At 41.9% G+C, this 24,412-nt stretch overlaps 1 protein-coding gene across 4 annotated transcripts in view; it reads right to left on the bottom strand.

Moving 5' to 3' along the window:
- The window catches only part of plxnc1 (plexin C1), a 51,859-nt gene extending 28,877 nt beyond the window's left edge, over window positions 1–22,982 (bottom strand). For 2 of the 4 annotated variants that reach the window (XR_003927836.1, XM_030045643.1), the window contains exons 1-12: window positions 21,875–22,982; window positions 20,326–20,448; window positions 17,002–17,136; window positions 15,171–15,271; window positions 11,707–11,815; window positions 11,405–11,573; window positions 9,063–9,165; window positions 7,125–7,200; window positions 6,200–6,241; window positions 3,616–3,749; window positions 2,705–2,881; window positions 119–227 (exon numbers count right to left, since the gene is read on the bottom strand). Coding sequence is in view for 3 of the 4 variants with exons in the window: in XM_030045643.1 (XP_029901503.1) it covers window positions 119–227; window positions 2,705–2,881; window positions 3,616–3,749; window positions 6,200–6,241; window positions 7,125–7,200; window positions 9,063–9,165; window positions 11,405–11,573; window positions 11,707–11,815; window positions 15,171–15,271; window positions 17,002–17,136; window positions 20,326–20,448; window positions 21,875–22,867 (2,271 nt within the window). In the remaining variant the exon portion in view is untranslated. The remainder of the gene's footprint in view (window positions 1–118; window positions 228–2,704; window positions 2,882–3,615; window positions 3,750–6,199; window positions 6,242–7,124; window positions 7,201–9,062; window positions 9,166–11,404; window positions 11,574–11,706; window positions 11,816–15,170; window positions 15,272–17,001; window positions 17,137–20,325; window positions 20,449–21,874) is intronic. The other 2 variants (XM_030045644.1, XM_030045645.1) reach the window with 2 other exon arrangements.
- Between the last annotated feature and the right edge of the window lie 1,430 nt (window positions 22,983–24,412).

Below are 24,412 nucleotides of genomic sequence, written 5' to 3'. Positions count from 1 at the left end.
GTGGACGGTCAGTGAGGTGGAGATGTGGCTGACCGTTTTCAACACCTGAGGTCTGTTTGTCAGGAGTCAGGTGTGTGTGTGTGTGTGTGTGTGTGTGTGTGTGTGTGTGTGGACCTACCTCTGAGCCGTTGTGTGTGGGCTCTCTGACAGTGTGCGGGTCGTGGTCGTGCACGATGCCTTCGACAAACTCCAGAAAGGATCCACGCACCTTCATCTTCCTCATCCCACTGCAGGACGCCCAGCAGCCAGTCAGAGAGCAGAGAGGTTAGTACAGCCATCAAACCCAAGATAGAGATCCTTGTTTTAGTGTGTACTCTGGTGATTCCAACGCACCCAAAGTGACAGTAAAGAATGCACTTTTATATTAAAGCTTCTATGCCACATTGACTGACATGTAAACTGAAAGAAAGAAAAGGAAAAATGAATAAAGACTTTGTGCTTCCATCACAACCACAGAAGAAAACACAGAGGAATATTTTGAGTGTGTTTCCTGTTGGCTATGAGGAACACGCCACCACGTTGGAGCCTTAAAATGATCACTTCTTCTTCTGAGGCAAAACGAAACAGGGCTCACTTCTGTGCAACAGTCGGGTGTTTGAATTATAACGCAGGGCAGCAACTTTTTAGTTTGACTGCTGATTAATCTTTTAGGATTATTTTTTTCAATGAATGAATTAATCGCATAATTAGTAAAGTGTAAAAAATAAAGCTAAAGTCTGATGGGAAGTGATTAGAGTTCAAAGTGACGTCTTCAAATGTCTTCCTAAGTCTGACCGGCAGCCAAAAAAAAAACAAAAAAAAAAAAAACAAAAAAACTCCAAATATTAATTTTATGGGGATATGAACAGAGAAAAGGAGGAAATAATTGAATAAATGTATGTTCATCAACTAATTAACTATTGTTATCTTCTGTATTCTACTGAAACTGAGGTGATGAAACTAATAAGTGCAATGCAGACTCAACCCATGTAAATCTGTTTAACTGTATAGTGCCAGGCTCAGTTCATCATGAAACCCACCATGATAACCAGTTAAATATGGCTCAACTGCATTTTAATTAACACCATATCAGTGACAAATCAGTGCCTGCTGGGGCATTCATAATTATATTTGCATTTTTCGCCTTCATGAGCCTCTTGGTGCTGTGGTGGGCAGCATTAAAGAACTGAAAAAAAAAATAGTTTGACAAGCATAACTAAAAAAAAAAAAAAAAACGAGTTTCTTTTAGGTGCAGAATTGAGGAAGAAGTGCCACTTGCAGTTTTCGCCACAGAAGAGGGAAGTGATCCTGTGTTGAAAGAGGTTTCTTTTGGAGAAGTGGCCGTCTTTCCCCATCAGATGACCCTGAACCCGAAAACGGCCCTGAGTTTCTGAGGCTGTTTGCTGGAATCCGACTCAGCAGCATCTGATGAAGTCAGAGGCAGAACGGTGGGACAGCAGCCTGAAATAACTACAAGTCTGTGTTTCCGCACGACACTTCCTTTATTAGCTGGTGGTGTTAATACTGTAAAGTCAAAAAAACAAAACACAGAGTTTCTAAGTCCTTCATGTAAGAGGTTAGCGCTCAGATGTGTGGGTGTCAGGAAGAGGTTCCAGTCAAAAAAAAAAAAAAAAAAATCCTTGACAGAGGCCGAAGTACAAAAATATTTAAATTCTTCTTCTTATTATTATATATAACAAAATGTAATATGGCGATACTCAAATGAAAAATGCAAAAAAGTGCACAGTGAGATTAAAAGGATAAACATTTCGATCAGGGGATCATGAACACAAACAAAAACTTTTACCATCAAACTTTTACCACGACATCAAGAAAAGACAGCAATTAATAGACATAAAATATATAGAAGTGCAATACATAGAAGAGCCATATCCAGAAAAAACTATGGATAGAGAAAATGTAACACAAAAAATAGCTTCCAAGTGCCATATATGAACAATAAATCCCCCACACACCAGAGAAAACAGCTGCAGCATGTACTGTATGGAGGCTGTAAAGGCCAAACACTTCCCTCTTCGTCCTGGCGTGTGATTTGTGATTGTGGCTGTGGTTTTGGCCGTAGACAGATTCAGATTGTTCAGGACTGCGACCCGGCACACAGTGGAGTTGTCAAGTGCAACAAAGTTTAAGAAATGTTAAGCTTTTGGTGCCCTTACATCCATCATCCTAATGATCCTTCAATACCTCAAGAGTTTATTGACACAAGCATATGTCCAAATGTACTTTTATCTAAATCTGTGTTTTGTTTTGATTTTCAGATTATCAGTCAAAAAACAACAAAACAAAATCTCATCTACAGGCTAACATCTAGGCAATATTGGCTTTTGCGACAAAAGTTTGGATTTTTGATTCAGGACGAATGTGAAACTTTAGCGACTGCACTAACGTGTTTCTTTCAGGGATGGAATTTGTCTGTTTTGCAGATAAATGCAAAGGTTTCTAACACTCCAAGTTAATGAAATGTATTCTAACTTACTGAATATCATCTTCATATAAAGCTCAGCACCACTGTTTACATCTCAAAGGGCTTTACATGCCACCCCCTGACTAATCCTCGTGCTGCACGTCTGTGTCACAGTAATACGAGCATATTGATGTTTAAAGATAATATCGTTAAAAACAAGCTCCAACTTGTGGAAAAAACCTGATTTTCTAAATAAGAAGCCGAACTGAGCGCAGCGTTATTTAGCAGGTGTGGTCATACCTGGTCCAGGTGCTGGCCGGCGTGATGTTGTAGCAGGACGGCAGCGAGCGGTAGGTGACGGTGGCGTTGCCGAGGCAACTGCCATCCGGGAGGACGACGCATACCTTCACCACACCCTTATCTCCACTGGGAATACGAAACATCAGCTTGGTGCCAGTGTTGTTCCACACAGGAGACCTGAGAGAGAGAGAGACAGAGAGAGAGAGAGAGGGAGAGAGGGAGAGAGAGAGAGAGAGAGAGAGAGAGAGAGAGAGAGAGAGAGAACATTATAATATGAGATTAAAAAAAGAGCAAAATTCAACTTTAGTCCCCCAGAGTCTCTAAACTGATGTAAAGTTGAAATGATCAAACTGAAAATGTATGACTGAATATTATGGAATACTTTGCTTTAAGTTCAGAGGCAGTTGGACTTTTTGTGCAAAATTGAAAAACAACTTAATAACTTTTTTTCCTTCATGTTTGGATTGATTTCTTAACTTCCTGTGAAGAAACGCAGGCAGGCCCTATAATGTATTTGCCAAATTTTGAAGGTTTTTTAAAAAATCCCAAACCGCAGCCAAAAACAGGTGGTGATATGTGTTCTGCAGCAAAAATGTTCAGGATGTCCAGCTAATTTTCTCTTACAAATTTCACAAATCTGCCACTCACAGCACAGTGCTAAAACTTGAACTTTAAAGCTTCATTAATATTACAGGTACACTCTGGCTCTTCTTTCCACCAGACAGTTTACAGCCTGCTGTTATTTCCTGCTCTAATCTTTCTAAATTTCTGTGTGGATCAAAATATGCAAAGTCCAGTTTTGAAGTGAATAATTAATAGTAATGATGATAATAATTGTAGGAACTCCTCACACTCTTGTTATTTTCCACCGTGAGCAAAAGGTTTAGGATTAAAGCGGTGAGCTGACTCACTCTTTGGCGCTGCAGTCCAGCTCGGCTTGGATCCGAACTCTGGTGACGGCGCCGAGGTTTCGACCCCTCAGCACCGCGCCGTTTCTTCCCAGGAAGGAGAGGACGCTGGGAGTGATGGAGGAGATCTCTGGTTTCTGACGGAAACACACACACACACACACACACACACACACACACACACACACACACACACACACACACACACTCTGAATGTTATTGACAATTCAAGGCTGAATATCCAGCAACTTCTGAAAACTGGTGTTATAGTTTAGGGGTTTTATGTATTTTTCAAAGTTTCTTCCCACTTCTGATTGGTTTTGGGTCATTTTCAGTGCGGCTGTGGTCATGTTAACACTTTAGTTCTCAAAAGTCTTTAGTTTCTTTTTAGTTGTTATTTGGGTTCAGCCCCATTTTGTTAGAGTCTGTATTTTTTTGTAATAAAATTAATTCAGAACTGGCATTTTGCGTTGTTTCCAACAAGTAATGTCTAATGCCAACAATTAATTCTTGATCTAATTTATTTACTTTTTTTTTTTAAACATTCCTCAGCGAACAAACTTGGGAGCTGGTCAAAATTCTCTTTTATTTTTATTTTTATTTTAGATAAACTAGTTACTTGTACAAGCAGACAAGATGGTTTTAGTTAGATTTGACTTTTCTTGCAAAGTGTCCTTTTAGTTTTAAGTCTCATTTCTTTTTGTGCGTTTTTGTCCCAGGTCAGACGCAGGTCAAACGCTGCCTGTTGAAATGTTGAATTAAACCAAATGTTGAAATCTCCTCTGGCAGCATGAGTCCATATCCTGCTGTCAAATCAAACCCTCAGCTGCAGACCTGTGGCGAGCAGCGACACAAAACCTGTGTTGAAAAATTGAGCAAAAGCCAAACTAAAGCCTTGATCCCCGTCACCGTCAGGACCTGCAGGTCGTCTGTGTTTCTGACTGTTTGAACTGCATCTGTGGTGCTTAATTAATTACTAGGAACCTAACACTGATTTGTTTTCTTTGAAACATATTTAGCTGTCATTTAAATTACTTGCTTAGCACACACACACACACACACACACACACTGCTCTTATCTGTTCCCTGTTACCGATGTGTAACTTCTGCAAAGCGGAAATCAGATATGAGTTTCAGATGGAGTTCAGGGTCACTGCAGCTGCACAATATATTTAAAACAAACAAACAAAAAAAAAAAAACAAATCACAATATGAAATACTTATATTTCCAGATCACTTGAGGCTGCAGTTATTCTACCAGCGTGGTGGACTCTTAATTAAAACACTGTGTGCAGGTGCAGAGCATGAAAAAAAGGAAAATTAAATCCATACACTGCTCCTCAAAAAGTTGTTTGGGAGCATCAATACAACGCAGGGTACTTCATCTTATTTTCATGCTCGTGGTCATGTTCACCCTTATGCAAAGAAAATATATTTACCAATATATTACATGAAATATATTATAATATATATTACATTTAATATATGGAATTACAACAAATTTATATGTATTTGAAAATGTCTTAGCAATACATGGAATAATATATATTGCAATATATTTTTATATATTGCATCAATAATTTGAATACATGGAATAATACATAAGTAATTGCTCATTTCAGATATTGCAATATATTGGAAAATATAAAGACTAGTTCCCATATATGGAAATATATTACCTAATAGATCACATGATATTTTCCAATATACTGCAATATATTTTTGTTTCATAAGGGCAGTTCAGCACCTTGTAACAAAATTCTTCTGAACTTCCTTTTTCTTCCAGTTTTGTCTATTTTTTGTTGTTTTTTTTGTTCTTCATTTTGTTTTATGGGCGTCTTACTGACCATGAGGGTAAAGATCAGAGAGTTTTATTCCTTTTTCAGTCAAATGCATGAAGACTGATGAGTTGTAAATAAGCAATCACCTCAACGTGCGTTAGCATAGTTACAGCATGGCCACCTGCCAGCAATTTAACAGGGAGAGTTCATTAGTTTAGGGAACAATATCCTCTGAAACAATCTAATATACAGAACAGCCTCGCAAGAGAAATGCTACCAGCTGACTGTTAGCCACAGCACTGTGGACAGCGTGGATTTGCCTAAATGGATGAAATACGGCACATTTTTCAACCAAAAAAATGGCTTGGCTAGCTCAGAGGGGGTCTTAAAGTTACGCCACTGTTACCTGCTGGAAAATAATCTCAGTGGTTTTGAGTTGGATTTTAAAAAACAGGGTACATCACGGCAGCTAACAGCTAATGTAGTTCACTCAGTGCAACACAACGAGCTAGTGTCGCTGTTTGTTTATTGTTGTTGGGTTTCACAAGAGCTGAATGTGTCAGTGAGTATTTATACAGAAAGCAGATTAAACTGTTGACACGGTGTTTTTAGTGGGTTCAGGTATTCCGCGATGGCGTACAGGAAGTTTAAAATAAAAAGTTTCATTTTTAATCTGTATTGGCAAAAATAAATAAATAAAACAATAAAAACTGTGTCTGTGTGCTCTATTGCAGTTTATTCTGCAGTGTCATCTTTTAGTCAGAATTAGTGCAGTGTCACTGTGATGTGAGGAGCTTCAAACTTACAGAAAAGTCCAGCTGGGACTCAGACACGTGGCACACACTGTCCTGTTAAAGGAAGTGAGAGGCAAAAAATCAAGTATCAACACGAGTGAAGACGCTGATGACACATTGTTCTGCACACAGGGCCGCTCATGGAAAACAACAGCACTCTTACACATGCACTGTACTTACGCACACGTCTGAGGTAACTTTACCATTTCAATTTTTGTGACACACCGCATAGAAAATATAACTCTACAACAACAATGGGAAACTAATAAAAGGTTTCGCATGGGACATTTTTAAGGACATTTGACAGCTAATGCGTTCAAATTTTACACAAATTCAAATTCTGAATGCAGGATTTTCAATTCTACTGGAGGAATACTTCATTAAAGTACTTCAACTTTTATTCAACTTGAAGATCCTCCTCAGAGATGAATATGAAAAAGCATCTGGTAATCTCTGTCTGATATTAACACAACCTCAATTTCCATTTCAACTGAATTTCCATTTTTTGATTTTTATTCTTATTCAGTTTTTCGCTAATCATACTGTAAACCAAATCAACATGGAAATAATTTGTTGATGTTAAAATGATTAATTCAGCTTTAGAAAAACATTTTAGAAGAAACTGGATTAAAACATCTGATGTGAATATGAGGCTTTTTTTTCCAAGTACACAGCTTTACCTTCCAGTGACATGCAATATGTAAACTGTAAACTGTTTTAATGTTTAGTAAGAAGGTATTAATATTTAGTAAGTGATCTCTATACTTTGGATTTTCATAAACAACAATGTGCCCTTCTTTGACACTTGCCAGCATTTTCCTTTTTACAGTTTCTAGATGTTTGTTTTTCTTTCTGCACCACGACTGCCTGTCTCACTTCTGTTTATGAAAATGTAAAATGGAATGGTAATTATTCTCAAGAAGACGTGGTTTATTACATTGACAGCTCCTGCGTTCGCCCAGGAACAGGCGTTGCTGCTCCAGCCGCATCCTGCTGCGATGCACCGACGGCACCTGAGTGGAAAAAACAAAGACGTCCCATGAAATGATCAAAAAACAAATATTATCAGATAAAGCCTGACTGTGTCCCGTTATTAACACCATCAGTGTTGATTTAAGAGTTCAAATGATTATATCCAATACAAAACTGACTTGTGCGATAGGCTAATGGCGAGGCTTTCAGGTGACCCGCTGGCGGCCATGTTGGAGGTCATCACATATTTAGGAACAATCCTGCGTTTGCAAACACACCACCTGTCCGTCTCAGTGTCAGTGAACACACCTGATCAATGTCACGCTTTAATCGCTGATCCATCTCAGAGTTTTTGTGTCTGGATAACGTCAGCTGTTCGTGGTATCGCATCATGCAGTATTTACAGGAAGTGCTTTCTTCTCACTTGTAAAAACAGCCTTCACACCAACATCCAGTGCAGTTACAACTTAAATCTGGTATTTTTACGAAAGCGCTGATTGGCTCGATCCAACTACAAGGAAAAATACGTGCCTAAGTAGCCCACCTGGGAAACATCGACTGATAAAAGTAAATGAATCACAATTTTAACGCTACTTTTATCATGCATGCTTTTTTAAAACAAAAGACAACACCTCTGCCTTTCATCAAACTGAGCATATTTTGATAAATTAACAGTTTAATAGTTTAATTGATATGGACCTGAAGAACTGTAACGTTAGCTTAGCATACTTTACAGTCCTGCTCCCGTGTGGTTTTCAGCTGAAATGAACACTGACAAGGCGTGTTGATGGGAATCTTTCTGACCTCTGGCCTCTTCCCAAAGGTGGATAAATTATCTTGAAGCTAGCATTAGCATGGTAACACTAACATGATTAGTCTGCTGGCTAATTAGCTAGCTAACAGTTAGTTCATTCATTAATTAATTCGTTAGCAGTAGTATCCAGAAGGCCCAGAGAGACGCAAGTAGGAACAACGGAGGAAAAAAAAAACAACATTGTAAAACTGCATGTGAGAATTTTTATCTCCATCATCTGTTTTGCTAATTAGCAAGTAAATTTTTTTCTTTGTTCCTGCCAATCTACTGATCCACACTGTTGTCCAGTAGGTGGCAGTAATGCACAGCAAGCTGGTTTGCTAATCCCCATTAAAGCTTAAGAAGAGGAGGAAGTTACACTAACATTAATTAGTTAACATTTTACAAAAAAACACGTTTGTTACACATCACGTTAACATCCTATAATAACTTTCCAGTCAAGCTAACTTGCTAGCTAGCTAACAAACTGTCCTCCCATTCAGCATATCAACCTCCAAAATATAAAAAGCTATTAAGACACATCATTTTACAAAACATTATAGGCCAACATGTATTTTTACAGTGTATTTATATGTATCGTCTTTATTTTCCTTTCCATTTTATGTAAAAAAAAATTTGCTTGCATTAACTGAGCTTATACACAGCTAATAGTAGCTAGCATATCTACAAGAAATCATTCATCCCCTCTGCAATAACTGTTTTAAATAGCACAAAATAGGCTGCACTGTTCTTATGTGTTGTTGTGTGTCAATGTGTTTGTTAGTGTTTTTTTTTTTTTTTTGTGATGAAGCCGTGTCAAATACAAATTTCTGTTTTTATTGAAGAACAGACAATAAAGTTTCTATTATTATTATTATTATTATTATTATTATTAGCACGTTAACATTAATCGGATTAGCACACTGACTCGTTAGCTCGCTGACGGCGTGTTCAGGGTGGAGCAGAGACTCAGGCTGAAGACTACAAGCTTTTTCAGCGAGCTTCACCGCTCTGGCTTCATTTTGATGTTTTTAACGTTTAACTTCAGCGAGGCGGGTGAGGCGGGCGAGGCGGGTGTGGCGGGCGAGGCGGGCGTGGCGGCAGACTCACAGGGCGAACGTGGCCGGGCCTGAGATCTCCGAGCAGTTGGCTAGCTTCAGGTTTTCTGTCAGCGTTTCAGATCCAAGTCTAATCTTCACGGTGACGTCCAGCCCTGTTGACAGGAAACAGGAGGAACATTTAAGGACCACAGGTTCATGAAGGAGGGTTCAATCAGACGGTAAACAGCTTTGCTGGGCTCTTATTTTGGCGATGGCTCGGCCGGGGGAAGTGAAGGTGAAACACTTCAGTCACTTCAGGTCTTTACTGAGCAGAATATCATCAGTAAAAATCAACATGTACTAAAATGTATTTACAATTCTTCCCACCTTGGTTTGGCTCTCAGTTTTCTAACTTTCCTGTCAGTTTTAACTTAACATGGTTATTTTTACTGTTGAGTCAAAGTAAGCATAAACAGAACTGAGTTTCTTTCTAAAATTATGATATCCACGATTTGGAGAAAAAAAAAAGAAAGAAAAAAGAAAAGAAAAAAGAAAAATCCCACTCGATTCACCAAAAGTGACTTCTCTCTGTTGAATATTTAACTTTATAGAATTTGAAGCCAGAACAAACTGAGTCTGTTCAGTTTTCTGCAGCTTTCTTTGCAAATGTTGAAATAATAATAATAATAATAATAATAATAATAATAACAGGAGTTTCCATCTGCTCTTAACGTCTCCAGCCTCCTAATAAACACCTGCTAAGTGACTTTAGACTGGCACATACATCTCGACAGGGTGAAGCCCCTCAAATGGTTTGGAGTTTGAAAATATAAACCAAACATCAGCAACAAATTTACTCATATCTTGTGTTTTTTTTTTTTTTTTTTTTTAAAAAGGCAGGAAATGGCTGGGTCAGCTTTCACCTGGGAACCAAGACCGAGAGAAGTCACAAAGTCAAAATCACATCAAGCGCTGCAGCCTTGACTGCACAGAATAATTCCACCTTTAATGTCGTAGTCGGCCTAGCCTGCGTTTTATTATTTTATTATATTTTATTATCCATCAAGCAGAAACCCTCTCTCCTAAAAATGATATTCTCATACGACTAAACTGCATTCTTAATCACGTTTAGGGCGTCTGTTCTGGATTCCATTTGTTTGTGACGTATTTCACAAATATGTTTCCTTCTGGACGGTTTCCTTCTGGACGGTTTCCTTCTGGACGGTTTCCTTCTGGACGGTTTAAAAAGAAAACCACTGTGGCTTCGTGCTGCTATTACAAACCCACATGTGGCACGTTACAAGCAAACAGAATCCACAACAAAAACACGTCCTCCCCCTCAAGAACATAGTAGAGAATGCAGTTCAGCTTGACGAGAGCAGAATTTGTAGGAGACGGGGCTCCAAGTGAGGATCTGTTTTTCTTTCCTAAATGAAAGCACGGCGTGTTAGGGCGACTGTTGGAAAAAAGGAGGGTTAATATTCTGAGAAGAAAAAATCAATCCGAATTTCAAAGATTAAAGGGGTAAATTTATGAGAAAAAACTTGAAAATTCACAAATTTACCAGAAAAAAACTTGGCAAAATGTTTCTTTGACTGTTTTATTTATTTATTTATTTATTTATTGGTCAAGGAACCACATGGCTTCACTTCAGCTGCTTGCCGTGTATCATGCCTGCAGCTGATCAAATTATAGTTTGCAATCGTTATTAATAAAGTTGTAAATAAATTTACAACTTTAATCTTAGAGAATTTCTGAGGCTTTTCTCACAAATTTGTGGAATCTCAGAATTTGAGTTTTTTTCTTATGAATTCGTGAGTTTGTTCTTGTAAATTTATTAATCAGATTTTATTTGTACAGCACTTTTCATACAAAGACAATGCAACACAAAATGCTTCACACCCTAACCCACCCCCTGCCACACACACACACACACACAGGAACCTCCCTCCCCCCATCCAGTCACACACACAGCAAAACAACTGTTAAAAATAGGAACTGGAAACGAGGAAACGCTGTCGTATGTGAGGAAGCACCAGAAGCAGGATAAAAGTGCAAAGTGAAGATAAAAGAATTACAATCAATGAGCCAATAAAACTATAAACAGTAGGGAAGAAATCAATAGATAGCAACTTTTTAAAAGGAAAACAATCTAGAAAATACTAATAAATAGATGAGTTAATAATAATAAATACCTGGGACAAAATTAAATACCAACTGATGGTAAAAACATTAAATAAACAGACAATAAAACAACAATTAAATAAATGAGTAAATAAATAGATGGATAAATAAATAAAGTTTAAGTAAAAGCCTGGAAGGTCATAAGTTTGCTCTAAAAAAAAAAAAAAAGACTTAATTAAGTTAATTAAACCCTCAGGTTGTTTTTTTGAAGGTTCACAATTCACTGACCTTCCTCAGGGAGTGTCCTGCTCTTGAGAACACAGGTGCATTGTGGGAACTGCGGGGCGGGGCCTGTCCTGTCGCACAGCTCGTCGGTCACCGTGGAGAACTGACAGGCGAAGTTCGTCAGCGCCGCCGGTTGGCCGACACTCACATGGGTCTGGACGCTCAGCGTGATCTGAGGAAGATGAAGAGGTGTGTGTGTAAATGTGTGTAAGTGCGTGTGTGTGTGTGTGTGTGTGTGTGTGTGTCTGAACAACGACCCACAAATCAACCAGAAAATGGAAGAGAATTCATTTCTTCCTTTGTACCTCGCCGCTGCTTCCCCTGGCCACTCGGTGAGAAACCATTTGCTGCTGGCTGGCGTCGTCGCCGACCGACAGCCAGACTGGATCTGAGCACTCGTCTTCAAATGTGCACCTGCAGAAGCCACACACACACACACAAACACACACACACACACACGCCGGGCAAATCATGTGACAACCGAGTTCATAACCGCTGGAATCAGAAGACAGAGACAGACCGAACATGTCTGACTTGTGAAATAAGTTTAAAGTTGCACTAGTTGGCGACAACAGAGCAGCAGCTGAGACATGGCAGCTTCACAACTTTTGTCCAAAATAAATTCTGTGTTTAGTTTGGAACCTACAAGGAAGCTACCGAGGCCAAACTGGTGCCAAATGTGGAAAAATTCAGTGCAGCCGTCAGTGTTTTGCCACCCTGCAGTTTATGTCTAATTGAACAGGTTAGAGCCCCAGCCAGGTGTCGGAAATATCAGTGACTTATCTGTTGCCAGCTAGCTCATGTTTGATAGATGGGATTGTGTATTTTAAATACTAAAAGTACTGAAAAATACTCTGCTGATATTTGACTGCAGTAGAAGTAGAGGTATTGTTCCTCTGCTGGTATTTGAGAAGTTTTTCATGGTGCAGCTTTTATTGTGAAATTTGGAAAATGACAAAAAGTAGAACCAGCAAAGTAGAAGCAGGTTCCTCTTCTCATCTCTGCTGACTCATCTCAGCTTTTATTGTGAAAGGTTTCACAGTGTGTCACTGATCATCTGTTCTCTGAAATGGATCTGATTTAAAATGAAGTGAAGGACAAAACTCAAGAAATGGACTGAAGGGAAAGTCGAAGTACTGACTTCAAAAATTAACCAAAAAGTACACAAAAGAGCTACTCAGTTACAGTAACGTGAGTAAATGTAATTACCGTATTTCACCAATTAATCGCCCGGCCACAAATAGCCGCCGGGTTCTTTTAAACGCCTGGGGTCTGCACCCATTTTGTGTATTAAACGCCCACCCGAATAACCGCCGGGGCGATTATTTGCATCATAATGAGGTAACCCAAAATAAGGCTACTCACCTTATTTTTGCAGAAGTAAACAGTTAGCCGCACAATAACTGTGCGGCACTTTCGCTTTCTGTCAAAATAAGAGCGCTAGCTAACGTTAGAAAAAAAGGGTGTACTGTCATCTTAAATTGACCGACTGTAAATATGTTGGACGGTAACTGTCATCACAATAATGTCCTGGTGCAGGTCTGTGCAAAAATAAATAAAGGCCTGCAGCAAATAGCCGCCTGGTTCTTTTAAACGCCCGGGGTCCAAGTTGATTTTGCGTATTAAACGCCCGGGCGATTAATTGGGGAAATACGGTAGTTACTTCCACCTCTGCATGTGGCCAGTTTTGTTTGTTTTGTTATTGTTATTTAAGGAACTTAGGCTTTGAGTGGCTGCTGGACTCCTGATGTTTCCACACCAGTAATAAGGACAGCTAAATGCACATTGACAAAAAATTACAATGGGATTTTCCACACCTGTCCCATTGACTTCAATACGAGTGGCATCAAACTTTGGCACCAGTGCAGATTTGGAATGTTTTTGCCACGGCACCTTCTTTATGTTCCTTGTCCTCCCACAGGAAGTGAGAAATGACATTTAAGAGTCACGCTGCATTAATTTAACCTCAGAGCTCATTAACATTTAGCGTGAAAAAAACAAAAACCTCCAGAATTACAAGATGGAAATGACCGAGTCATTTCACAGCGCTGGTTTCTCCGATTTCAGTTCTGACGTCAAAGCCGACAAAAAAACAGCAAACAACAAATCACCTCATGTTGTTTGTGGCAAGAACTGAATCAGTCTAAGAGACGACAACAACAGCCAGTATGTTTGGACCGAAGAGGAGACTTTTGGACTGAAGAAGAGATTTTTATATTTTTATATTTATTCTCTATTGTTATATTGTGTATATTGTATATTGTGTACCTTGTTTTTAAATCGTCCCTCCTAATGCTGCTGCCTGTAACACCTGAATTTCCCCTTTGGGGGATAAATAAAGTGTTATCTTATCTTATCTCTAACTTTTCTTGAACTAATTAAATAAAATAATATTAATGCTGTGCTGGATAGCAAACAACAAAGAAATGCCATTATGCCATGGAAACACATCAATTCACATTTTGTTTTGCCGATTTTCTTAAAATTCGGTTAAAATTTGCAATATATTTGGATGGAAGCCCAACTACTGTGTGTCTCCGAGGCGTAAAACACAGCCAGTTGTATGAGAGAGCAGAAACCTGACAGAGTGTAAAGGGAACGACAGGCTCCACATGAAGACGCAGGTGGGCTGATGATGGGTCAAACACACAGACTTTACCGTCACAGTTTAAATCCTCATCGGAGTAAAACCGGAGTTCGTTTTTTGCATGTTTGCTCACATTAGCCAACGTTGCCAGCTAAAGTTTCCGAACCTTTATCATAACCATAACCTAATCCTACAGATCTCATGTACTACCGAAACTGGAGAAGGAATAGATGGAAGATATCGGGGGTTTCACTCCCAGCACCTAACTCTAACCCCAACCCCCCAGACACCTCACCCTAACCCTAACCTAACACTAATACCAAACACTTACCCAAACACCTAACCCTAACAACTATCCCAAAACAGACCCTACCCCCCCAAACCCCAATACAGCCCCAATAATAAACCTACAGTACCGGATTCCCAACATAACGTGAACAGAGCATTGGGCACTGAGCATGAGGGAGAACAGATCTTTCATATTTGTTTCCTTTGTGAATAAATTCCCAGTGTTGTGACAGTGTTGGGGCTGCAGGGTTTTGGGTTCCACACAGAACCCTCACCACAAGCCCGTTCCTCCTAACAAGCCCATAGTAACTCCCCACAACCTGTGCAGCTGATCTGACAGGACTGAAGACCGCCCGCGCCGCCCAGACGAGCTAACAATTGGCTAACAATTGGCAAACAAGCTAACGTTGACGTATGCACCAACGTTACACTGCACCTGATAAGTGGCGTGTCCAGTTGTGACGCCTAGCTGATGCAAAAACATGACACTGACAGTTTCCTCCGGTGGAGCGGTTGGTGTACTACACTCTTTAGCATGATATCTGCATGGCGCTGAGGGCAGAGGAAGCTGCAGCACAAATGAACTTCTCCTGAAACCACTTTCCTTTGTTTTCAGATCCACATGATTCACTGTGTAAATAAAACAGCTTCGGAATAACTGTTAGGTTTAACTTTTTTACTCTTTGATTCACATGAAATGCCACCCATAGGAACCGGATCACCGGACATCCAGAGGTGAAAATGGTGTCCAACATCTGGTCTCAGTCTGGGGAAGCTGGAAAAGGGGGTTATTTTTTTGTCGGAACGTTGGAGTGTTCCTTTAAGACATCAGAGACTGCCCCGAGGCTGACGAACAGGAACACGCTGTGTGCAGTTTAGTGCCAGGTGACTGACCTCTTTGCAGAGCCACACCAGCCGCAGAAGGGATCCTGTGCAGCCCAGCAGGCCTGCAGACTCGTGTAGTTTTGGCACTGAGACACAGGAAGGTGCTTCATCTGGAACAAAAAACGTAGGAGTTCAGCAGCACCAAGCGAGCATGTGCCATCCAAACAGCCATCAGCCAAGCTAGCTAGCATGAACCTTTTCCAAATAAAGCCTGCTTGCCTAAGTCCATGTTGACAGCATCTTTCTAGCAGCATTTTGAGCGAGATTCTCCTTATGGTGTTTTATTTTTTAATTTTGTTTATGCCTTTTGATGCATGGTGCATTTGTGTGCATATAAGATCCTGAGATCCTGAGAACAGTGTATTAGGGCCATGGAGCTGTGGGTGAGAGTCGTAAATTTACAAGAAAAAACTTGGAAATTTTCTGAGATTAAAGCTGTAATTTTACAAGAAAAAAACTCACAAGTTTATGACGAGAGGGTTGCGGAGGAAGCAGTTTCAGCAGGAGACCCCAAACTCCCCTTTCCCCAGCAACATCAACCAGCTCTGACTGGGGGATCCCAAGGCACTCCCAGGCCAGTGTGGGGATATAATCTCTCCACCTGGTCCTAGGCCTGCCCCGTGGCCTCCTCCCAGCTGGACGTGCCAGGAAAACCTCCCTTGGGAGGCACCCTGGTGGCATCCTTATCAGATGCCCGAACCACTTCAACTGGTTCCTTTCCACGCAAAGGAGCAGCGGCTCTACTCCGAGTCTCTAACGGATGACTGAACTTCTCACCTTATCCCTAAGGGAGATGCCAGCCACCCTCCTGAGAAAACCCATTTCAGCCTCTTGTATCCGCAACCTTGTTCTTTTGGTCATGACCCATTGCAGGAGCTTTGCCGTCTGGCTCAGCTCTCTTTTCGTCACAACAGTGCGGTACAGCGAACGCAGTCCCGCTCTGTTGTGCTGCTCCGATTCTCCGGCAAATCTCACGTTCCAATGTTCCCTCTCTCGTGAACAAGACCCCGTGATACTTAAACTCTTTCACTTAGGGTAAGAACTCATTCCCGACCTGCAGTGGACACTCCACCGGTTTCCTGCTGAGAACCGTGGCCTCAGATTTAGAGGTACTGATCTTCATCCCAGCCGCTTCACACTCAGCTGCGAACCGGTCCAGTAAGTGCTGAAGGTCACAGACCGATGATGCCATTAGGACCACATCATCTGCAAAAAGCAGCAACGCAATCCTCAGCCCACCGAACTGCAACCCCCCTCCTCCACGACTACGCCTCCATATCCTGTCCATGAAAATCATGAACAGGATTGGTGACAAAGCGCAGCCCTGATGGAGGCCAACACCAACAGGAAACAGGTCCGACTTACTGCCGACTTACGGCCCTGAGGAGTGCCCCCCTCACCCCATACTCCCGCAGCACCTCCCACAGAATATCCTGGGGAACCCGGTCATACGCCTTCTCCAAATCCACAAAACACATGTAGACCGGGTGAGCATACTCCCAGGCCCCTTCCAGGAAACCTGCGAGAGAGAAGAGCTGGTCCGAGAAGAGCTGGTCACAGCAATGTCTCTTCAAAGTCCGTTTGCTGATGATAATACTATGATTCTGGGCTCAAACCACCCAGATTTCCTTATAACCAAATCCCATCATGGAAGAAAAAACGTTTTCTTGTAAATTTATGACTTTAATCTCAGAAAATTGTTTTTTTTTTCTCTGAATGAATATGAGCCTCCCTCCCCCGGCTCTGATTTTTTTTTTTTTTTTTTACCCTACAACGGCACTAATCCACTGTCACAGTTTACAGCCTTACACGCACGATACACATGAACTATGCAACCTACCTGGTTTCCTAACACCACGTACACGTGTTTACCATCCACCTGGTCCAGGTGCATCTTGGGAAACACCTGGCGGTCGTCATTGGCCTTGTAGAGCACCCTGGGACAGACGCTCTGAAAGGCTTTGTCCACAGCAAGCTGAGGTGAAGAACACACTTTCAGTCATGCACGTATTTCTCTGCGGCACAAAGAATCCCATTGGCTGAGTGAAAGTCGACCAGGTAGGAGCTAAAATGACGCTGCACAAAAATGACTTTGTCCTCAGGCAAAGGGGACATGGGCAGGTAACCTAAATGTTTCACATATGAATAAACATCTGAATAAAATAATAGTTTAAGCGCTGTAAATGCTAATGAAACCATTGTCCAAAGTCCAAAATAATCCAGTGAAATTATTCCGACTGCAAAGCTCATCAATGCATACAAGCTCTGCTCCCTCCAGGCTTCTCAACTGGAGTCGCCAGTCACCAAACTGCTTCAAAATATATAAGAAGAACTCCCAACCACTGAGTTATTTCTATATTTTTTACATTTTGATTTATTAATTAGTTACTTTGAGTTTGATGTTTGGTGATGCAGATTTATTTATGCTGTTATTTTGGCATGCTTTTATACAGTTCATGGGGAGGGCGGGTTATCGGCCATACTTCACACCGTAACAACAGCTTCGTCGTTTCGTAGCTCGCCTTTTTCATTAAGTTACGGTCTGATGTTACTGTGGTTCCTTAGCTCCGCCCACTGAGGTCTAACTCGACCAATGAGGCTACTTCTGCTACTGAGAGTTTCCTCTGAGAAACGTTTGGAGAAATAAAGTTCCAACTTGCAAACAACACTTTAACAAATCAATTCTATGTATACAGAAAAGCATTTATCAGAGAGGACCCGGACAAAATAATGGTGGTGATGGTCAGTGGATGGGCGGCGGTGGTTCTGCGTTTCCTTTTCCTGGCAGGACCGAGGCCCAGGCGTCGCTCAGAGGCCGAGACCCCGAGACCAGAGCTAATGAGCGGCGGCATTAAAGCCTCCTCAGGACTCGTCCTCCGCTTCAGATGAAAACCACAGCAGTGAAGTGCAGCTCTCACCAGAAACAGAGAGTGCACGTTGTGTAAAAGGTCACATTTCACGTTTGTCCACATTAGCAGGCAGGATGTGCTTTTTAAAAGCCGAGTTCAGGCCGACCCAGAAAAACCCTACACTCCCCTGCCCTGACATCTGGAGCAATGTTAATGATCATGAAACAAACAGGCAAAGCAAAAGTTGAAAATTAATATGAAATTGTATATGGGATATCATTATCATCGGAATAATTAAATAAATAAATAAATAAATAAATACACACTACTCACAAAAAGTTAGGGATATTCGGCTTTCGGGTGAAATTTCAGGATGAACCTAAAATGCATTATAACTTTTACAGGTGAACTTAATGTGACCTTCTGTAAACTTTTGAATGCACATGTCCAACTGTTCAGTGTTTCAGTACTTTTTGCACAAGTTGCTGTTCTCTAACAAGGAGTTTAACAGCAAAATTCACATCAGGTGTTTGATCCATGAATCAACCAATAAATTTCCTGGTTCAATTAGAATTGGCATTTAAACAGTCCTCCTCATCATGCTGTTCACATCTTGACATCATGAGACCAAGACGACACGTCAGTACAGAACTGCCCTACACTTTGTGAATGGTACAGTGACAAGCCCATACTACCTGAATAACATCATTAATCCAGTCATTGTGCCCCTGCATGAACAACACAGGCCTAATTTCATCTTCATGGACGACAATGCTCCAGCTCATCGAGGTCGTATCATTAGGGAACGGCTGCTGGAGACTGGGGTACCTCAGATGGAGTGGCCTGCACTTTCTCCAGACCTGAATCCCATAGAAAACCTATGGGATCAGCTGAGTCGCCGTGTAGAGGCTCGGAGCTCTGTACCCCAGAACCTCAATGTCCTGAGGGCCGCCCTTCAAGAAGAGTGGGATGCCATGCCTCAGCAGACAATAAGTCGACTTGTGAACAGCATGAGACGTCGTTGTCAAGCTGTAATTGATGCTCAAGGGCACATGACAAGTTATTGACACTGACATTTTTTGTTGTGGTATATCCACCACTGTTGTTGGCTTTTGTTTCAAGAAATTGTTTGAGATGAGGAAATCACCAGTGCATGCTTCTACTTAAATGCCCTACTTTCATGATATAATATCACTGAAGCGTGAACTTTTTACATTTTCCATAAATTTCACCCAAAAGCCAAAATTGGGAAATTCTTCTGTTACAGCAGCAGGTTGTTTGGATCGATACAGAAAATTTGAGGAAAAAAGTAAAAACATATGCATATCCACTAAGAGTAAGACAAGCTAAACTACAATGAAATATTCCTGATCTTACTGATTTTAATTGCTTTTATTTATTTATTTATTTTAATTCTTATTTAATTTCTTATTTTTTCTTTTTTTTTTTTAACTTTATTGTAGTTGTGCCTGTATTTATTGCATAAACCCTGGCATCACTGGAAATGAGGGTTCTCCCTTAACAAGGTGTTTTAAATAAATAAAATGATGAGGATGATGATCTAGAAAATATCTGTAGTGTAACTGTGTACAGAAGGTGTACTGGCAGATGTATAGGTTTCATATTGAGAAGACTTGGCCAACTTGCAGTTTTGCTAAAATTACCATAAATCCATTAAAATCCACACATTTGACATGATTTTTTTTTCCCTAGGCGCCTTCAGTCCTGCTCAGCAGCTGTCTTCAGCTTTGTTGTGAGCTGCTTATTTCAGATTTGTGTGTTTTGTTTTTTTTTTGTCAGTTGTGTCTAACCTGTCCTCACGGTGACGCTCTTTTAACACAGTTTGTAACTACAATCTTTGGCCGGTGAACTGTTAGAAGAGCTTTTTCTTTAGGTCCGGCCTCGGCTGCAGGAAACACTCCGGGATTTTCAGGGATTATCGGCGTTTGTGGCGGAACAAACTCAGCATGAAGGAGCCCATTGTGTCTAGTTTTTCTCCAGACTTCATCATGTGAGCAGAGTCGGTTATTGTCGTTTCCAGGCTCTGATGCAGCAAGCAAACATTTCTGAATGAGACCGATTCTGTTCCAAATGAAATATCCCCTCTCATAAAAAAAAAAAGACCAAACCATTTGCTTTGTTTTCTTATTCCGTTTTGATTCTTCAATATCTTTGTCAACAAAACAGAGACGCCTGTGAGTCACCTGTTTGTGAATTATTAATGACAATTAGGCCCTAAATATCTTTTTCTTCCAAAATGCACGTATTTTTGTACATATGCATATATTTACATGTCAAATGATTTAAACGGAGACCTTAATGAGCAGTCCGTCTCCCGTCCCGATGAAGAAAACCAACCAGCTCCTCTGCCTCAGTGCCAGCACCGAGGTCATGGAGCTGCGCCTGAACAGCACCGCCCGGGGCGTCAGCAGCGCCGGCTGAGACACACACACACACACACACACACACACACACACACACATACACAAACTTTTAGAGCATCAGTTATGTAAATGTGGTATTTAGTCAACAAAAACATCCAAAATTCCAACTTTTATTTTTATTAACAGGAATAACCTTGTTTTCTGATTTTTTTTAGTTCATTCATTTGATTTTGAGATCCGCTCATAAAGCCAGGACCTGCAGCTTTTCCCTCAGAGAACCTTGTGATTCTTCAGTGGAAATTAAAACATGAAAAACCCAACACTGAAATCAGCAGTCCTCTTCCTGAGGAGTGGAGCTTCAGATGGAAAAATTAAGTGTTGAGGGTTAAACTTGATGTTGCATTTCACCAAATCATGCTCCATTAACTACCAATTAAGCATTAACTATGTGGTATCACATTAATAAAGTTACCGGGTTCAACTCCCACCAACTTAAAAAGTCTCACATCTCTGACATGCTGTGGCACAGCGGATTTTCAGCCTCATTATGGTTTATGTTGATGTAATAAATGAAGCCTCAGTCATCAGCCCTTAGTTCCTTCCTCAAATGGGTTTGAGCCACCAGAGATACTTGAAAATGTGAACTGAGCTGCTCAAACTACACGCCTGTGCATTTTTTTCTCTTGATGTGGGGCGTTTGTGAGAGTTTGTGCAGCCTTGGAAACTTCCTTAATTATAGCCTAAGCCTTGGGTTAAAATAATGAGGTGGCAGCTGTCCTGTTCAGCTTTGGCTGCAGGACAAGCGCTCAGATGCAAACAGACCTCATGTAAGCCTGGAAAAACGAACCTTTCAACACGCAGGTTGAGACAAAAAAAAAAAAAAAAAAAAAAAAAAGCTTGTTTGCGCTTTCAAACGAGGGTGAGACGACTCCACTCGTCTCCAGAGCATCTCAGTGTGTTTCAGAGTCTGTCTCTCTTGAAACCAGTGACTTTTCCTGACTCCTGTCATGACACATGCTGTGAGTTAGTCAAACAGCTTCGGAAACTTATTACTTCTCCTTACTAGAGGTTTTCTGCAGACTGAACCCCGGACTAAATGCACAATGAGGTTGATATTTCACCTTCTGTAAGGAGCGACTTTATTACTATAAGGCAAGGTAGCAACCGCCTGGGCCTCCCAATCACTTCCAATGTCGTGTGTAAAGTAGATGTTGAATTTTTTCTAGTCTACTCCGGTGATCACACTGAAAACACACTGAGAGTGCTTCTTTTATCACTTTAAAAAAAAAAAAAGTGAATTTCCGAGTTTGGGATCAATAAAGTATACCTATCTATCTATCTATCTATCTATCTATCTAGAAAACAAGACAGCCCAGCAACACAGGCAGGATCAGTCAGCAACTAATGCCGCATTCACTGATTTAATCACAAACTGAGGGGGAGCAGATCTCTTGGTCCGCCCTTGCTGCCCGTTACCCACCTCTGACTTGGATGTGTCTTTTTTAACGCTATAGAAGTCCAGGTCCTGGTCTGTGGGTCCCGTCTGGACCGGGCTGATGTCAAACACGGCCAGCCGGGTGTCGCTGTCGTTCGCACCGAACACGCCGGCCCAGAGCACCGGCGGCCCGTCCGGGATCACCGCGGAGGCGAGCAGCCTGCTGCCGTCCTCACCGGCAGAGAGCCGCAGGGTCGCACCTCGCAGGGACTTGAGGGTCTGGCGCGGCCCCTCTCGGCTCTCCAGCCACAGCAGGCGCACCGTGCGCGGAGCCGCCAGGTTGGACAGCAGGTAGACGGTGGAGTCGATCTGAAACCCGTCCACAAACTCCACAGTGCCGTCGCGCTTGATGGCTGAATTCAATTCCGTGTAGGCAAATATTCCCCCCTCCTGGTTGCGGTTTGTGTTGTGCATGGTCACCGCCTTGGTTTGCGTGAAGCACCGGACCTCCGCGGTTCGGTTTCCGTCCTGCTGGGTGGCGGTCAGTAGGTACGTGTCGGGGCGGCTCGGCATCTGTTCCACGTCCATCAGGAAGCCCACAGACTGGCTGTGGTGCCTCAGAGAGCCAACATTGAAGTTTTCACTGTGCAGCAGACTGGAGATGTTGGTCAGGTCCCGCACCTCGCAGTACCCGCAGTCCGTCACCCCGCAGGTGATCAGGGAGCGGTTCCTGACAAAAGGCACCAGCAGGTTCACGGTGAAAGTCTTGTTCTGCCGGTGCGTCTCCGACACGCGATAAAAGGGGCTCTCCCACGGACTCTCTCTGCTCTCCAGGACGCCTCTCTGGGTCAGGCTCTCCAGCGGAACCAGCGTGCGGCTCAGTCGGTACAGCGTCTGCTCTGTGGCGACGTAAACCGAGTCGGAGACGATGGTGAAGTGGCGGATGGCACTGTCGAAAGTGTGGCTGGCCGCCTGAGCCCGGCACCGGCTCGGCTCCCCCCCGAGTCTCAGCAGCACAGCGAGCAGGAGCAGCTTCATGGTGCCGCTTCACAGCGGGAACATGGAGCGAGTGTGCAGGGCTCCGCGGCGCGTAAGAGCGCACAGGCGCGTCTTCGAGAGAGAGAAGGGAGAAAATCACTTCCGGTCTCACAGATTGAAGAGCTCTGCATTCTTACCCTCTGGCCACACACACACACACACACACACACACACACACACACACACACACACACACACACACACACACACACACACACGGGAAAAACACAACCACAACAATTTAGTGGCTTGAGAAATGAGAAGGGGCTGGGCGGGGTGATGTGAGCAGAGCCGCGGACACACCCCAATTCAACTGATGTGGGTTCAATAATGAACATGAAAACTTTTACTTCACCCTCTAAACAAAAATCACTTTTTCTTTTCCTTTTTTCCAGTAGGAATTTTTAATTTATATATTTTTCAGGGCAATTATGGCGATTTTCTCTATATCAAAATCTAAAATATTGTTGGTTGCTGTCCTTCTTCTTCTTAATTATTTTATTATTTATTTTATCAATTTCATGTTAATTCTCAGGTCATGTATGTCTTCCAAATGAATAATGTGAATTTGCTCACGTTTCAAAGGGTTAGTTGAGCCTTCAAGAGAAAGGAGCGCCCCTATGGTCTTGAACTCCTCACAAACACACACGCGCAGAAAAACTATTTTAACAATTGTGGAAGATACTGCGTCTTTAAATGTTATTTTTTATGAAGAACTGAAGCGGTCAGTGGGCGGAGATCGTTTCTCGGGGGTCGTCAGATTGTAATCGGTGCTTCTCATTGGCTTATTTTCCATCTTCTGGCTCCTCATCTGTGTCTCACTTCCTTAAACCTGCAGCTCCAGGATCCACAGATGTATCGTTTGGGCTTCTCATGAGGAAGTCTGAATATGATTTTAAGAGTACAAAGTAGGCTATAATCCTCCACCTGCTTTACATCTGGCATTTGGAATGGCAGCCGGTCACCGCTTAGGGAACTGAAACAGAAGGCTATAAACAACACCAACGCAGTTTAGTTCCCTAAATTTATTTTCCTCAGCAGTCAGAAAGTTTATATCCAGATGATTTGGTTATGAGTCTATGAGCATTTGCTGGAAATGCTCAAATAAAGTTACAATTTTTTAACCAGCAGGTACAAAATAAATATATAAGCAAAATGTTGAAGTTGGGTAAAGGGGGAACTTGGATTCAGAAATCAGGGAAAGGGGGAACTGAAGCCAAATAAAGTTGGATAGCCTCTGTTGTCCTGTATGAGGTTTTCAGCTCATTTGGAGTTCTTTTACAAAGCGACTGAAGAAACTAAAAGGTGTTTGAAAAGGGCCACCACTCCTCTGGGCCAGGTGGTGGGTTTTCCTACCAAATCTCTGGAGTGAAGGTCTGTGTGATTGGTCCATCCAACAGCCCAACCACCTTGGCCTTTATTCTACGTCACGGTGCGTCTGGATCCAGGGTCCCGTGTGATTGGTTAACTCAGATTCTGGCACACTACAAGACACAGTAGGGACCTTCTAACCCAAACCTGTGGGGGGGGGTTACGACTGATAAC

Source organism: Myripristis murdjan, chromosome 23 (assembly GCF_902150065.1).
Source record: "Myripristis murdjan chromosome 23, fMyrMur1.1, whole genome shotgun sequence".
In the NCBI taxonomy this organism is placed as follows: domain Eukaryota; kingdom Metazoa; phylum Chordata; class Actinopteri; order Holocentriformes; family Holocentridae; genus Myripristis; species Myripristis murdjan.
The sequence above is the reverse complement of the archived record's forward strand: the minus strand, read 5'-3'. Positions and strand labels throughout refer to the sequence as shown.